Here is a 15,865-nt window from a genome sequence, read left to right on the forward strand (position 1 = left end):
TCCTCTTTACAATCTTGGCATCTCCTATCACCATCCCCTTCCCCAGCTTAACCCCACTGCACCTCCCATTATCATATTATGGTTTTGTAGAACTCAGCCAGCGTCCCCATGCACTCCAAGACACAGTGAGCGGCATGATTACAAGGTCCTCTTCCTGAAGAGCCTGCTGTCTGGATAGATAATGATTCCTAAATGTGCATCGCAGGGGGATCTCGCCCTCCGACTAGTTATGATCCCTCTGTTTGTATAGGGCAACTCCTCTCCCCTCCTCTATGACTGATGAACTCTCTGCATACTGCATTAGGATCACTCTTCCCCTCTCTGGTTAACGCCCCCCCACCGTATGCACATTATCAGAGTGTCTCTCACCCCTTCTGATTAATATTCCCTGTATATGTGCTCTTCACAGGGGGACAGCAGCATCCGATACTTTGAAATCACAGATGAAGCTCCTTATATTCACTACCTCTCCATGTACAGCAGCAAAGAGTCCCAGCGGGGGATGGGTTACATGCCAAAGCGTGGGTTAGAGGTCAACAAGTGCGAGATTGCCAGGTGCGTAGCAAGGAGTCCTGTGCGCCCTGCCTCCCTTACCCCAGCTATCCAAGGACACCCTCGTACGGAGGACAGCAGAAGGCCTGACTTCCTTCTCTTTGTTGTGCCTCCTAGGTTCTACAAACTGCACGAGAGAAAGTGTGAGCCCATCATGATGACGGTGCCAAGGAAGGTGAGGATCCAGAAGATTCACTTCACGGGATGACAGGAGACTCTGCTTGGCAGGACTGAAGTGTTATCACGGATGTGTGCGGATATGTGCGTGCATGGTGGCAGCTACTTGGATCCCTCGTAACTTAGTGCTCGAGTCCTTTAAATATTACTAATTTCAGCAGCCAAGAAGCTTTGCTGTGAATATTTTAACAACCTTGTACTTGGACACCTGTACTTCCTGGGCATCCATGGGGATAACTCCCTTTCATTTTGAACTGATTTTCATCTTCTGAGGCTTTTGTTCTCAGTCGGTGTTATGTTGCAGTAGAGCCAGGGTGTAGCCCGGACAAATAAGTATAAGAACATAAGACTTGCCCTACTGGGTCAGACCAAAGGTCCATCAAGCCCAGTAACCTGTTTCCAACAGTGCCCAATCCAGGTCACAAGTACCTGGCAGGATCCTAAACGTTGATAGATTTCATACTACTTATCCCAGGGATAAGCAGTGGATTTTTGCAACTCCAGCTTAATAATAGTTAATGGATTTTTCCTCTAGGAATTTGTCCAAACCTTTTTTAAATGAAGCAACACTAATAGCTTTCACCAGATCCTCTGGCAACAAATTCCAGAGTTTAATTATGCATTGAGTAAAAAAAATATTTTCTCATTGTGTGTCCTATAGTCTTTGTACTCATTGAAAGAGTAAACAACTGATTAACATTTACTTGTTCCATTCCACTCATTATTTTATAGACCTCTATCATATCTCCCATCAGCTGTCTCATCTCCAAGCTGACGAGTCCTAAACTCTTTAGCCTTTCTTCATAGGGGAATTATTCCACCTCCTTGATCATTTTGCTTTCCCTTCTCTGTACCTTTTCTAATTCTGCTATATCTTTTTTGAGATGTGGTGAACTGAACTGCACACAATATTCTGAGCTCCCACTGGCCCAAGTTACTAGTCATTATTTTGACACACAAAATTGCTACAGCGAAGCAGTGGTGTAGCCACGGGTGGGCCTGAGTAGGCCATGGTCCACCCACTTTAGGCTCAGACTACCAACCAGGGCTGTCCAACACCAGAATAGCAATGCCGTCACGGGATCCCATCCCTGTGAATGCGAAGAAGAGGACCGGAGCTGCAAGGCCGTCATGGGACCCCATCCCTGCAATGACAAAGAGGAGGGCCAGAGCTACAAGGCCGTCACAGGATCCCATCCCTGTGATGGTAAAGAGAAGGGCCAGAGCTGCAAGGCAGTCACAGGATCCCATCCTCACGACAGCGGAAGTAGGAGATTGACTATGCCCAATAAAAAGGTCCCCTTTGTGTGTGGATTAGAATGGGAGCCTGGGTGTGTGGGTGTGGGTGTGAATGGGAGCTTGAGGGTGTGTGGATTAGAATGGGAGCCTGTGTATGTGTTTGTGTGGATGAGAATGGGAGCCTGAGTATGTGTGTGGATTAGAATGGTGGCCTGGGGGTCTGTGGATTAGAATGGGAGCATGTGTATATGTTTGTGTGGGTGAGCATGGGAGCCTGAATATGTGTGTGGATGAGAATGGGAGCCTGAGTATGTGTGTGGATTAGAATGGGAGCCTGGGTGTGTGGGTGTGGGTATGAATGGGAGCTTGTGTGTGTGTGTGTGTGTGTGGAGTAGAATGGGAGCCTGGGGGTGTGTGTAGGTGAGAATGGGAGCCTGGGTGAGTATGTATGTAAGTGACACTGGGAGCCTGAGTTTGCATCTGTCTGTGGGTGAAAATGGGAGCCTGGGTATGTGTCTGTATGTGTTTAAGAATGGGAATCTGGGTGTGCATCTGTGTGTGCGAGAATGGGAGCCAAAGAGTGAGAGGTTGTGTATATGGTACAGCATGTTAGATTGAGAACTTGTGTATGTATGTGTATGGTAGAGCATGTGAAAGAGCTTGTGTGTGTGTGTATGGTAGAGCATATTAGAGTGAGAGCTTGTGTGTGTTTGTGTGTAGAGAATGTGAGAGAGCTTGGGGGAAGAGCATATGAAATGAGAGCTAGTGTGTGTGAAGGAGTCTGGAGGGAAAGCATGAGCTTCTGTGTGTGAGGGAGGAAGGGAAGAAGACAGTAGGAGAAGAAACAAAATGAGAAGAGAGACCCTAAAAAGGAATTAGGAAATGACCGACAAGGAAAAGTGGGGAAAAAAGAGAGTGGGACCAAATGATTAAAAAAATGCAAAGATCAGACAACAAAGGTAAAAAAAAAAGTATTATTTTGGGATTTTAGCAATTGGAATATGCCATCTTTGGGACTGTGCATTTCTTATATTTTTGCATTTTGCTCTTTCTTCAGTATTATATGGTTCAGAGTATGGTTTCTCAAGCTTTTTATGTCAGTTTTGTCTGCCTGTTTCTGTTTCTAATTTGTAGTCTCTTATTTCTATATTAGGTACGGGTTGGTCTCTGTTTTTCCTGTGTGTGACTGAAATGCAATATTTCTGCTAGCTTGTAGTTTCTCTGTAGCAGTCCAGCTTGTTCTGTTACTCCAGCAGGTGATGTATGAATGTTCTAGGGCCTGGCGTAGTATTTGCATTACTGCTTTTTCATAATGTTACTGTTATTTGAGTCCTGAGAGTCAGTGCTGTGACTGTATGGTATGGGAAGGTTCTCGATGTCTCTTTTTTTGCAGGAGTTTGTGTTATTTCACAAAATATTTAGCAATGGAGGGGTATATTTTGCTGAGGTGTCAACCAGAATTTGAATATTTTTTTTAATGTTGGTTGTAATGTGAATTGTCCTAGCTCTGCTGTGCACCTGTTCTGATGATTAATGCTATTTTATTGTAGTTAAGATGATTTCTGGCTTTCTGCAAAGAGGATTCATGAAAGAATATATTGATTTTTGTTTTATTATATGATTGGATGGATCTATTAGTTTGCTTTCTTTGCCTTTTACATGATATAAATTAATACAAATTAATAAGGAATTTTTAATGCTGGTAAGTGCTTGAAATAATTGAGGTAAAATGCTTTGTTTCATGCATGATGCATAATGGTTGTTGCAAACTACTTAGAAAGCCATTGCAGGCTGCAGTATATGGCATTATTTATCAATAAGAATACAACTAGTAGGTCGCAGACCTGAATGCTTACAGCCCACTCATGTTAACCTTGTGCCCATCCAAAAATTCAGTTCTGGCTATGCCACTGCAATGAAGCATAATATTGAAGGCTGAAGAGACAGGCAAGAGGTTAATCCCAGCAATGAGGGCAGATGAAGGACTGAAAGTGAAAAAGCAGCTAGCAGAGAAGGTAGTGTGTGCAGAGCACTTGGCCTCCGATGAGGAGATGGGTATGTCAGAGCATACTGGAAGTGATGATTATATTAAAGGCCTTATGGATACTTTTGCTGCGAAAATTACTCAAAAATTGGGCTCACGACTTGAAATTGGTGGACACAGTTCATGATAATTCTAATAGATTGGAGGAGGTGGATATGAGAGTCTCTAATTTGAACTAATTTGAAAGATTTGCTTACGTGTGCTAGGGCTAAAGTGGATAATCTTGCAAAGAACTGTAAATATGCTGCTGAAAAGCTTGATGACTTAAAAATCGTTGAAGACGCAATAATATCTGCATCCTTTGGGTCCCTGAAAAGGCAGAAGGCAATGCCGCAGTCTCTTTTGCAAAATGGCTGCTGTGCATGCTTGATTTGCAGAGGAAAAGGGAGACTCACTAAACTGGATCGTGTGCATTGGGTACTTGCTCTGCTGAGGGGGGTCAGCCACGTGCTATCACTGTCAAACTTTACAATTTTTCTGATAAACAGAGGATACTTATTGTAATGCTGGTACATTCACCCTCTCATTTCAAGGAAATAAAATGTTGATTTTTCATGATTTTTCGATGGATCTGCAAAAAAAAAAAAAAAACCCGGCAGGAATTTGCTGAAGAGTTGCAGGAAATGGGAATTGGGTAACACCATGCCCTGTCCAGCGAAGCAGCAAGTTCTATCAAATGGTGGAGCTTTCCTATGTAAAGCAGTGAAGGCGACCAGAAAACGTCTCTCGGAAGTTAAGCGAGAGAAATTGGTCTTGGATGTACTCTGAATTTGAATCTTACAATATTGCTGAGGCTCATAATTCCCAGCAGGAGTGGTCGACTTGTGGATTTTCCTGGAAGTGGTAATCAGTGATTGTACCGAAGGCAGGACTGACATAGGTCCTGGAGAGTTTTCGAATTGGTTTGTGGTCTCTTTGGTTTGCTGTTACAGTTGTTTGGGACTGACTCGTCTGCAGACCTACGTGGGTCCCTTCCGTACTGCTTGCAGTGCTGGAATACAGTGAGTTTCTATGGTGAAGGTGACTTTTGGTTATTAATCTGGGAAAGGGCTAGGACAACCTACCACTAACGATTGACTGATTATCCTTGTTAGGACTTTTTTTGTGGCTCAGAAAGTTGACTTATTTTCCTTATGCATGATGCAGTTTGTTATTGTACTTTTTTATTTTTATGGAAGGCATAAACACACACTGCAGCTGCAACGTACTCAACTCTCTCAGTTATCCTAGGCCTCATTTTTTTCTGCTTTTTTATATTATCCTGGCTGTAATGGGTTGGGTGGTAATATTGTCAGCTGAAGCCGCCTGGCAGTTAACGTTAACTTTTTCTGCCGCGCCCTGTTCTGTATTTTTTTTTTTTTGTATTATTTATTGTCTCATAATTTTTGCATAGTATATGTTATTCACAGGGGTGAGTGGGTTGGGTCAGGGAGGTTTAATTGTTATGGTGGATCTGCCCTCCTGGTCCCAAAAGTGTTCCCATCAGGGGGGTTTCAGACCTAGACAGATGGTGCTTATCCCTGGTAGGTTTCTGGGAGGGGTGGTAAGGAGATTACTGGAGCTGTCACTACAATGCTTTCAGTTTGTGAGTTTATTGGGTTTGTAGGGGAGCCAGTATCTTTGGTAAAAGGCCATGCTAACGTCTATAATGTCAGACAGACACCACACAGAGAGATGATGAGGTTCAAATAATGAATTGACTCTTGGTTTGCTGGTTCCTAACAAATTATTAAGCAGATGGTACTTTCAATCAATGGGAAGATCCAGTTAGTGCTTTGGTCTCAATAGCAGTATTACTGATATGCAAGTCAATATTTTATCAATCAGTATGAAAGGCATGTCATCTATTAAAATAAAACAAATATTACATTTTGCTCACAAAATGTAAAGCTCAGGTTGTATTGCAAGAGACACATTTAACAAAAACTGAACTTGAAATACTCTGCTGTGGATGGTTTGGACAGATTTAACTCAAGAAACAGGGGGATTTGAGTGCTGATTGATAAAAGTCTCCCCTTAATAGTTACTCCCTAAGTTCTTTAACCAACTTCTAAGTCCTCACCAAAGAGCAACTTCCCACTGAAAGGAAGCTTACTCAGGTGGGCTTTGGAGTAAGAATCAACTGCCTTCTGGTGTAACCTAAAAGTTTTGGGAGCTGCCACCCAAGAGGCTACTGACCTGGAGGAGATCCTAATAGGATCATGCAGTGTCAGAGAGGAAAGCAGCCACTGATTCCAAACGAGCCACCTCTGGACCCATCACAAAAATGCCCTAGCCACATAACCACAGAGATGTGGAGGTGAAGGCCCGATTCAAAAGGACTTCAGTTTTCCTATCCTGGAGATCTTTAAGGGCTGTGCATCCTTCCATTAGGATGGTGATCTTGTAAGCCAGGGATGCTCAAACTGGTCCTATGGGCCCCAGCAGCCAGTCGGGTTTTCAGGATATCCCTAATGAATAAACATGAGAAATATTTGCATGCACCAACTCCTTTGTATGCAAATATTTCTCATGCATATTCATGCGCTAACTCCTGTGTATGCAAATATTTCTCATACATATTCATTAGGGATATCCTGAAAACCCGACTGGCTGGTGGAGCCTGTAGGATCAGTTTGAGCTCCCCTGTTGTAAGTATCCACCAAGACCAGGGCATCCATTCAAGACATCTGTAAAAGGTGGTGCATGACTTATGGTGGCAAAGGGTATTTTTCTTTTTCTCTTTATTTATTTGATTTATATTCCACCTTACAACTGACCTAAGGCCAGACTCGGGAGACGCCCGCTCTGTAAAGAGCATCCCTTTCACTTCGGGATGCAGAGGAAAGGTTCTGGAGGACTTACACACTCCTTGTAAAATAGGATCCCACACCAGGACCTCTTCAGCTTTTGTCTGACATCCTGAGGGACAAATCCGCCTGAGGGATGCAATTTTCTCCTTATAAATAAATAAAGTCAGAGGATAAGTCCCCTGCTGTCAGGGATCCAGTACTTCCCCATCTTCCTACCTTTACCACTGGGGGCACCCGTGCAGGCAAAGCCCCTGCCTCAGACATCTCCGAAGATCTTTGGAATGCTTAAGCCAACAGGGCCCATGGAAGAGGCAGGTAGGAAAGAGCCCTGCCCAATGGGGAGTGCAGTCCCTCCCCCGTCACCAGGTCTTTGGTGCAAGAAACAAAAGAATTCTAGGGAAAACTTCCCCTGGGGAGAACCAGAATGAAACTGGACCCTTCAGGCCTGGCAGCAGAAATAGGCACCGGCGGCAAATAAAAAAAAAAAGCAGGAAGGAGTTAAAATGGCGGAGATTCCCACTAAAACAGCTGACTCCAGAGCAGAGCAGAGCCTGAGGAAGCTTGCATGTCACTCTGAGCTGCTGCACTAGGGCCCAAGAGGGCCACCACTCCAAGAAGACCAGCATCGATAATGGATAGAGCAGAAGAAGCTCCGTTTGCCTCACAGATAAGGCAGAATGAGCCAGCGGTGCTGGAGACTTGACGGCTCTTGCAAACTCTGCAGTGTCGTGTTCGGCCACAGTCCCCACACTTGGCTAAAAAAGCGCTTAGAAAGGGGAAAGCAAGGCCAGGAATTGGAGCCCTAGCGGGCAATTCCATTCCCCAAGAAACAGCAGACTTGCTTCACCTCCAGAGCCTGGGTTTCACCTTCAGTCGCCAGGACGAAACCTGCTTGAGGCTCCTTCTTTCTGCACAGTAGACGAAAACAAGGGAGCAACTTTTTGGTGTTGCTGCTCCTGTGCTCTGGAATCTGTGCCTGATGATTTACAGATGGAGACCTGCATTAAAACTTTTAGGAAAAGATTTAAGAGGGTTTTTGTTTAAGGCAGCATTTAGAGATGCTTAATTTAAATTTGTTCCTAGTTCAGCACTTAATGAGCGATATTGCAGCCTCCCCACCGATGGTGGTTTAGTGTCCGGCTTGTACTCGCAGTTTGGACAGTATTTTTGTTTTGTTTTTAACTGAATTGTGTGTGTTTTTATGGAACCTGCCTAGGTCTATGGATAGACAGGATATAAATATTTTGAAATAAATAAATTAATGAGGAACCAGCAGATGCAGTTCCTCAAACCCTTCTGTATGCCTTTTTTTTTTTTTTTTTCTTTACTGACCAGAACAAAGGGAAAAACAGAGGGGAAGAAAAAGAGGAGGAATTAGAGTGATCTTCTACAGATGATCCTCTTGGGCCAAAGGCTCTCCTGACTCTATCAAACTCTCTGGAGCTGGGAATCCTCCAAAGGACTTGCTAGGCTGGAAAAAACTAGCTTGGCCTGTAGTTCTTGGAATTAGACAGATTATCCAAACCACTCAACTAGGCAGACCAAGCTAAACCTGCAGTCTCCAATTCTGCTGCACCAGAGCAATGCATCCTACCACCTGCTGGAGACAGAGAATACTGGCTTTTGACTGAGCTGCACCATGGTAACTACCAGTGATGATGTCACAGAAGAAGGTGTGTCCTCTGTCTCCATCTGCAAGCAGTGGGGAATAACCCACACATCTGGATTGGTGTAGCAGGATGAAAAGGAAGTGATTATAACCATTTTTGTTTCTTGGTGTTGGGGATTTGGGGAATTTGGTACATACCCTTACAGCTCCTGACTCAAGCTATGCATATATGCCTGATAATTACATCAATTTATGGTTTACACCTCCGGCCTAACACATCTGTTGTTTTTCCCTTTTAAGGCTTCTGCTGTTAGAGCCTTAGTCCCATGTAATGACTGAAGGTTTTCTCAGTTTCTTGTGCGAGTGATTAGGTTTTCTTGTCAGTAGCCTTTCCCATTTGGTATGTATTGTGAATACGTGATTATTTTTTCTAGTGCCGTTTATATAAACTGTATTTCAAAGAAGGCTGTATAGTTGAGATTAATTGAGCTAGTGTTTCTGCGAGTGCTGGATGCGTAGCATCTATAAATCTGCACAGCCTTGATGTTTCTGTGAAGAAATATTGGAGGGGTCACGTACAGATAGAATAAGTGCATTGAATGTGCTGAGTGTTCACTGTGCGCATTGGGGCATTAGAATTTATGGGCATCAAAGAGTTTGACTGGGGTGAGCAGCCTATAATTAGCTTCGCTCAATATTTAGCCAAATTGATATTCGGAAGCCTTGTTTTATTTCCTGAGATCATTCAACCTCATTAAGTGTACCGAGGCGTGATTGCTCTCATTGATTATTGGTGCTTCTGGCGTCCCTGGGGTCTCGACTTTATTTGCATTGTTCGAGTTTGAGTATATGGTATGTGCCTTGTTTTGGTTTTTGTTTTTTTTGGAACAGTGCCTTTTAAAGAAGTTTAATGATTTAGCCTATGGATGAGACACACGCATCTCTGTCTTCTTACAAGTGTGTTCTGTGTGGGCGTCCCCTGCCCCTATGATAGCAGCGGCCTCTGGGGGTTTGAAAAGCTGCTTGGTACTTTCTCCCAGTGAACTGTTTGGAGGCCAGTAGCCTGCTAGATAGATGGCTTGTCGTTTAGAAGAGCTGACTGCACTGAGATTACCCTGTTGGGAATTCTATTCTGGAAGCAGAAATGTCTTCAAAACAATGGCCACAATCAGGTAGCGTTCTTTTGGGTGACCTTATCCCTATTTTTGTCTTTATATAGTGTTTGCATACTTTTTAAAAACTGTTTTTGGCTTAATGAAAGTTTAAGGGGGCAGGTGATTACATGTAATTAGTCAATAGGTTTGCTTCCCCCTTTCAGTAACGGTGGTGGTGGAGTTTTATGTTATGAGTGTTTCATTGCCCTTGTGTTTGCTGTTCAGCCGTTCATTTGCAGGTGTTGTGCTGTGCCGGGTTGTTCTTTAGATCTTTCTTTTTTCTTAAATGTCAGTAGTACTGTGCGAGAGTGGGCAAACATTTTGGCGCAGGGAGTCCTGAATGAGGAGCAGCTGGGGGGGAGGGGGAACCCCCTTGGAGTCTTCCCTTGAGATCCAATAGCCTGACAAGGTCACTTCTAGCCCAATGAAGTCACTGCCAGTCACGCTGCCACTATGAGCTTGGCCCCAGATCACCACCATAGGTTGGACTAAAAGCTTGTGGCCCACGGGCCACAATTTGCCTGCCTCGGTGTTGTATTGGCAGAAAACTGAATGTTTGTCAGTTTATGCCATTAATGTTTTGCCTTCCCATTCTTTCAGAGCCTCCAAGACAAAAAAAATTCACCATGTAAATTAAAGTGGAGAAAGCGTGCGTCCTTGTCTTACTTTTTATTTCCAAGTTCTTCCTATTTCCTCCTGCTGTTATGACTGAGGCTGTTGAATGCAATGTAAATCAATAAAGGAACTTGAGTTCATGTTTTGGTACGCCAGCTCTACCCATGGGAGGGGTCATTTTTTAACTCCCTACATTGTACACGTAGACTTTCCCCGAGGATTTTCAAAGCAAACTTATACGCATAAGTTCACTTTGAAAATTCACGGAAAAGCAGACAGGAATGTGCAAAAGATTAGCTCACTTAAAGTTTTGCTGCCCCTTTAAAATCAAAAACGGATGTGCGCAAGTGCTAGCTGCAGCCTGCCGGAACGCCTCTGCTCAGTTCGTGCCAAAGTACGAATGAAACCGCATTATGCATATACTTTTATGTGCAGGGGTCCCAGCCAATTTTAGGACAGCCATTTAAGTGTTTGAAACCAAGTTTTATGCTCATAAACGGCTATGAAAATTACTCCCTAAAAGGATAATTTTCCAAGCCATTTCCGTGGCTAAAACAGACCTGCTGAAATGACTTTTACAGACCAGCCTGCCCCATATACATGAGAAAGTGCATGCCTAGAGCCTATATGTACCTACGTTTACCCACAGCACGTGAAGGCAGGGTGGGGGAAGGATTTGAACCTATGCACATGGGGTGAATATTAAAAGCCCGGCGTGCGCTAAAACCAGGAGATAGGCGAGTATGTCTGGTTGGCACACGCTGAGATTCTGCAAGCTGTTCACGTACGCGTGCATCTCCCAGTGCACATACATTTCAAAAAAAGGGGCATGGGCATGGTCTTGGCGGGACATGGGCGTTAAGTATTTACTTGCACAAGCGCGCAGCAGGATCCCCTTTCACATAACTTTACCACTGCTACGGATGGTGAGTAAGTAATAAATTTAAAAAAAGTTAGGCTAGTCAACGGGGTTTTAAGGGTTGGTACTAATGGTAAAAGGGAGGCTATTTAACTAGGGAGGTTAGGAAGTCCTATCCCTTAACTGGGCGAACTGGGAAAACTGGCAATTGCATCAGCAAGTGTCTAGTAAAATCACCCCACTTACATGGTAGAGGTGGTATTTGCATGCACATGTGCACATCCATATAAAATTGCGCACGTGTACTTGCATACAGCCTATTGTATACCGTAGGCAGGTTATAAAATGCAGGAGCCAGATAAGTGTGTTCATGTGCCTGCGTGTCGGTATCAAAGTTACTGTTGCTGTGGGATGCTGGTTTCTGTTTTGGGCCCGGCCCTTTCCTCCTGCATCTTTGGCTTCCAGCTCAGTTGGAACTGGCTTCTTTTGAGCTACAATGCCATAAGCCTTCATTCAGATCCACCTGGGGCCTTTTCCCTAGTTTATATCCCTGACCCACCTGAACCCACTCATTGCTGTAACAATCCTTGGCCAAAGGCCACTGTGGCTCCCTCCAAACCCTGGCTACTGTGGATCCCAAGTCTGACCACTAGGTGTTGCTCTTGAGCTACATGAGTATACTTTCATAATGCATGCAAACCTGGCCACATAACGAGGCGGGGTTAGTTGTATACTTTAGGGTTTCTAAAGGTACGCACATGGAGGGCGTGCCAATAATGCGCTTAACTTTATATCTATTTTACTTCGACTAAATGTATGCACAGCCTTTACCTGCAGAACAGTCCAATTATCAAACGCAACATATGCAGCTGTGTGTGTTTTTAAATCTCCTTATTCCATGAGGGGTGAGTTACTGATCCCCAAAGAATCTTAGCTGTCCATCAGCCTTGTAGAGTTCTGTTCGAATATACTAATCCACTTTTTGCTTTAATAGTGTCCTTTGCTTGTAAATTACCTTCCCCGTTACACTTCTTATGCTTCAGATTTTTAAATTGTAAGGGGTTATGATGTTTGTCCAGTTTCTGCAGTGCTTCACAGCTCTGTTGCAAGTGTCATTGTTTTACCCCTCTCTGCGATCTTTTTGAAATTCCCTTTTCTAATTATAGCACAAATAACTTGATTACTTCCGTTTAATTTGCATATGACATAAAATATGAAAACTGCAGGCAAGGTTGAAGTGTATTGGTAGAAATGGGGTTAAAGACTTAGTTCTGGAATAGTAGGGACTGTTGTATCACAGGACTGAAGCACACTGGAAGGTGTGTGTGTGCACATGCGTGTGTGTGTGTGTGTGTGTGCGTGCGCGTGTGTGTAGGTTGCATCAGACCTGCTTCATGCCTTTCAGCTTTAAGATCCCCTGCACTCATGGGCACAGAGTTATAAAGGAGATCATACGACCCAACAGAGTTGTTCTTTCTTTTTGCTGCAGTCAGACCTTTTCCAAGAGGACCTGTACCCAGACACGGTGGGGCCTGACCCGGCTTTGGATGCGGAGGAATGGCTCGGTGGGAAGGACGCCAACCCCATCCTCATCTCCCTAAAGGATGGCTACATCCCAAGCAAAAGCCGTGAGCTCAAGGTTATCAAGAATGTCTTAGGCACAAAAGGGCCCCGCCGCAGCCACTCCTCCAATGAAGCAGGGTTCACCTCCGTGAGTATGGCTAGTCTTCTGCTGCCAACAATTGTTATGGTTGATCTTGACATATTAGGTCCTTAAGAAAGGGAGAGGTGATAGAAAGACTTTGCTAATCTTGGGGACCTTTAAGAAAAAAAGATAAGAGGAGGCCCAGCCTATTTTGCTGATCGTGATCTGAAAGTCCATGAAAATACCATATTAAAGTGAGTGATCACAGTTACTGCTAAGATGCAGTAGGGTATAAAATACTGACATCTGAGCAGAGACATGGAAGCACCCCTTATTGTGATTTTAAGACAGGAAGTGATATTGGGCAAAGGATTGTCCAGTTGGGACGCCAGTTCTCCTATTTGGCAGGGATTTACCACCACACTTCCCATGATTTTTCTCATCTGGAAGGAAGATGGGCATTCCTAGGGATATCCTAGTCCAGAGGAAAAAAAACCCCATACCTCCATTCCCTGCTTCTCTCTCAAACCATGCAGACTTGCCAAGAAGGGAAATTAGCCATCTTTCAGATTCTTTATGAATACAAACAGCACTTTTTTTTTAAGTGTCTCTTAAAAGGGTTATTTTAATATATGAAATTCCTTGACTTTTACTGCACAAGTTGGCTTTAAAGTGGATCAAAAGAACGCAGTTCTCTTTTATCCATCCTCACACAAAATAAAATATACAAAAAAATAAACATTTGAAAGTAATAAAACAGTACCTAAGGGTGCTGATCCCTCCCCAAAAAAACCCAACAAAAACAAAAAAAGACCCTTTTATAAAAGGATAAATAAGCTTTAGTTATAAAACTGTTCCACCCCCCCCGAGAGGTTTCTCAAAGTTTAGTTATTACACGTTATCTCACCGAAGCATGAAAGTTTACACTCTTTCCAAAAGCTCAAACCCTGACTACACTCCTGCACTATCAAACCTGCAGCAACCAGGGAAACAGAAGAGACTGTGGGTTTTGCACCTCCGCTATCTGCTGGAGACAGAGAAAGACTGAGGGACTGTGGGTGGCACCTTGGTATATATGCCAGGGTTGTTTGAAACAACTTCTCTGTCTCATCTGCTGGAGGGGAGACAAAACCCAGGTGTCTGGACTGATCCGGGTACGTACAGGGAATTGCTATTTCGATGGAACTACTGTCCACTAAGACGCATAGAATGATGTCTGCCATATCAGACCAATGTTGGAGAGGCTGTCTAATGGTGGGTAGTTATCTTCATATGTGGTGGGATTCAACTTCCCTGGAACGATATTGAGGTATGGCTTGGTCAGCTATTCAAGGCCACCCTGGTGATCCATCCTCATCATGCTTTATTGGGTATTTCCCTTCTACCAAATATGAAGTATGAAAGTAGATTAGTCAACTATATTTTTACAGCCACCAGAACTGAAATTGCTAGGAAATGGAAATCACCCCAAACACCCACATTAGTTGATGTTCAACACAAACTCGGGAAAATATACATACTAGCGGAAATCACTGCACATAAGTAAACCATTGGGCGGTTCCAAAGAACTTGGCAGAATTACTGCACATGGAAGGAGGGAACATAGAGAGGGAACGCCTTAGAGGTCAACAATCGTAGCCTCCAAATGATCCCCACCACCTTATGGGATGAGATGCAATGCATCGTTTCTACCACCTCAGGTCTATTAAAGAGCGGGAATAGGAGGGGGGAGGGTGGTTCAATGGGAAAACACAAGAAAAACGACACGCGACACCCAGTTTTGATGAGTTATTTTATTGTAACCCATTTCAATACTATAGATTCATATTGCTGTAGTGTACAGTATGTTAACTGACCTTTTGTTATCATTGTTCTTCTATGGGATATACATGATGTATGTCAGGTTTATATGAAGAGGCTTTTATTGTTAATACCATTTGTTATTATCACTTGCTCAATGTGCTTTGTGTTCTCAAACTTTAAATGTAAAAAAAAAAAAAAGATTTGCCTGGGCACCTTTGAAAACTCAATAACCACGAAATTTATGTTTGTAGGATGGTTACAAAAGCAGCTTAATTATATTAAACTGAGGCTGCACTCAGGAATTAGGTCCATATTACTATAATTTTATTGGTTTTTTTTTTATATAATCCAATGCACTTAAAAGTCAATTATGGCATGAAGCAACCCATAGTAAAGACAGAGTCCCCCCACCCAAAAAAAAAATGCCAAATTTTAAGTCTTAAAAATACTTAGCTCAGTTTTGTATTGTCAAGAATTGAGCTAAGTATTTTTAAGACCTGAAATTTGACATCTTTTTGGGAGACTGTCTTCACTTTGGGTTGTTTCATGCCTTCATTGGGTTTTAAATTAATTTAATTATATAAAAAAAACAACCCTAAAGTAATATAGACCTAATTCCTCAGTGTAGCCTCAGTTTAATATAACCATCATACACACATAAATGTTGTGGTTATTTATGGAGTGTTTTTTCAAACATGTCCAGGAAAATTTCATTTTGGTTGTTTCTACAGTTTATTTTGGATTTTGATCAACTGTATGACTTATCAGTTCTTTGTACCATGTAGAAGCTGTGTCAACTTCTGTTCACTTAGACTGACACATACAATTTGATAAGAGGTGCCGAAACTTTTGCACACAACTTGCACTCTTCCCCATAAGAGTTCTTCATAACTGGGGGCTATAGCCTCTCCCACCGGGCTGGATTTAAAATGAGTGCATACATAGGCAGAGGATCAGGCATAGAAAGGGGGAGGGGAGGGGGGTTCTGACCCTAGAAATCAGCATAAGAAGTTGTAGTTTTGGGCACCTTTAGAATTTGGCAACCTAGGCATCTGCCTATGCCTAAATCCAGCCGTTCTCCCCCCGTCTGTTCCTCCTCACAGGAAAGCATGCAAGAAAAATAGCAGGAAAAGCCAAAACTAGAGTTTTATATTATTTTACTCTTTTCAGTTCTTGACTTAAGGGTCTCTCTGTCTTTTGCTGTTGTTGCAGGACTCTTCTCTGGACAAACTGATAGAGGAGATTAAACAGCTGAAGGCCACAGTGAAGGATCAAGAGAGACGCATTGCAGACCTGGAGGAGAGAACTGGCAAATAAAGACATCTTAAGAGAAAAATATAATTTTAATAAACAAAATGCTCTAAGGCTCAATTCTA

The 15,865-nt window shown here is 43.1% G+C and overlaps 1 protein-coding gene across 2 annotated transcripts in view; it reads left to right on the plus strand.

Annotated features, from left to right (window-relative positions):
* Positions 1-15,860, plus strand: part of CORO1A (coronin 1A) — a 76,675-nt gene extending 60,815 nt beyond the window's left edge. For both annotated transcript variants that reach the window (XM_029607039.1, XM_029607040.1), the window contains exons 8-11: positions 410-555; positions 670-727; positions 12,531-12,752; positions 15,702-15,860. In XM_029607039.1, coding sequence (XP_029462899.1) covers positions 410-555; positions 670-727; positions 12,531-12,752; positions 15,702-15,806 — 531 coding nt within the window. In that variant the 3' untranslated portion in view covers positions 15,807-15,860. The remainder of the gene's footprint in view (positions 1-409; positions 556-669; positions 728-12,530; positions 12,753-15,701) is intronic.
* Positions 15,861-15,865: the final 5 nt, after the last annotated feature.

Source organism: Rhinatrema bivittatum, chromosome 6, assembly GCF_901001135.1.
Source record: "Rhinatrema bivittatum chromosome 6, aRhiBiv1.1, whole genome shotgun sequence".
NCBI lineage: Eukaryota > Metazoa > Chordata > Amphibia > Gymnophiona > Rhinatrematidae > Rhinatrema > Rhinatrema bivittatum.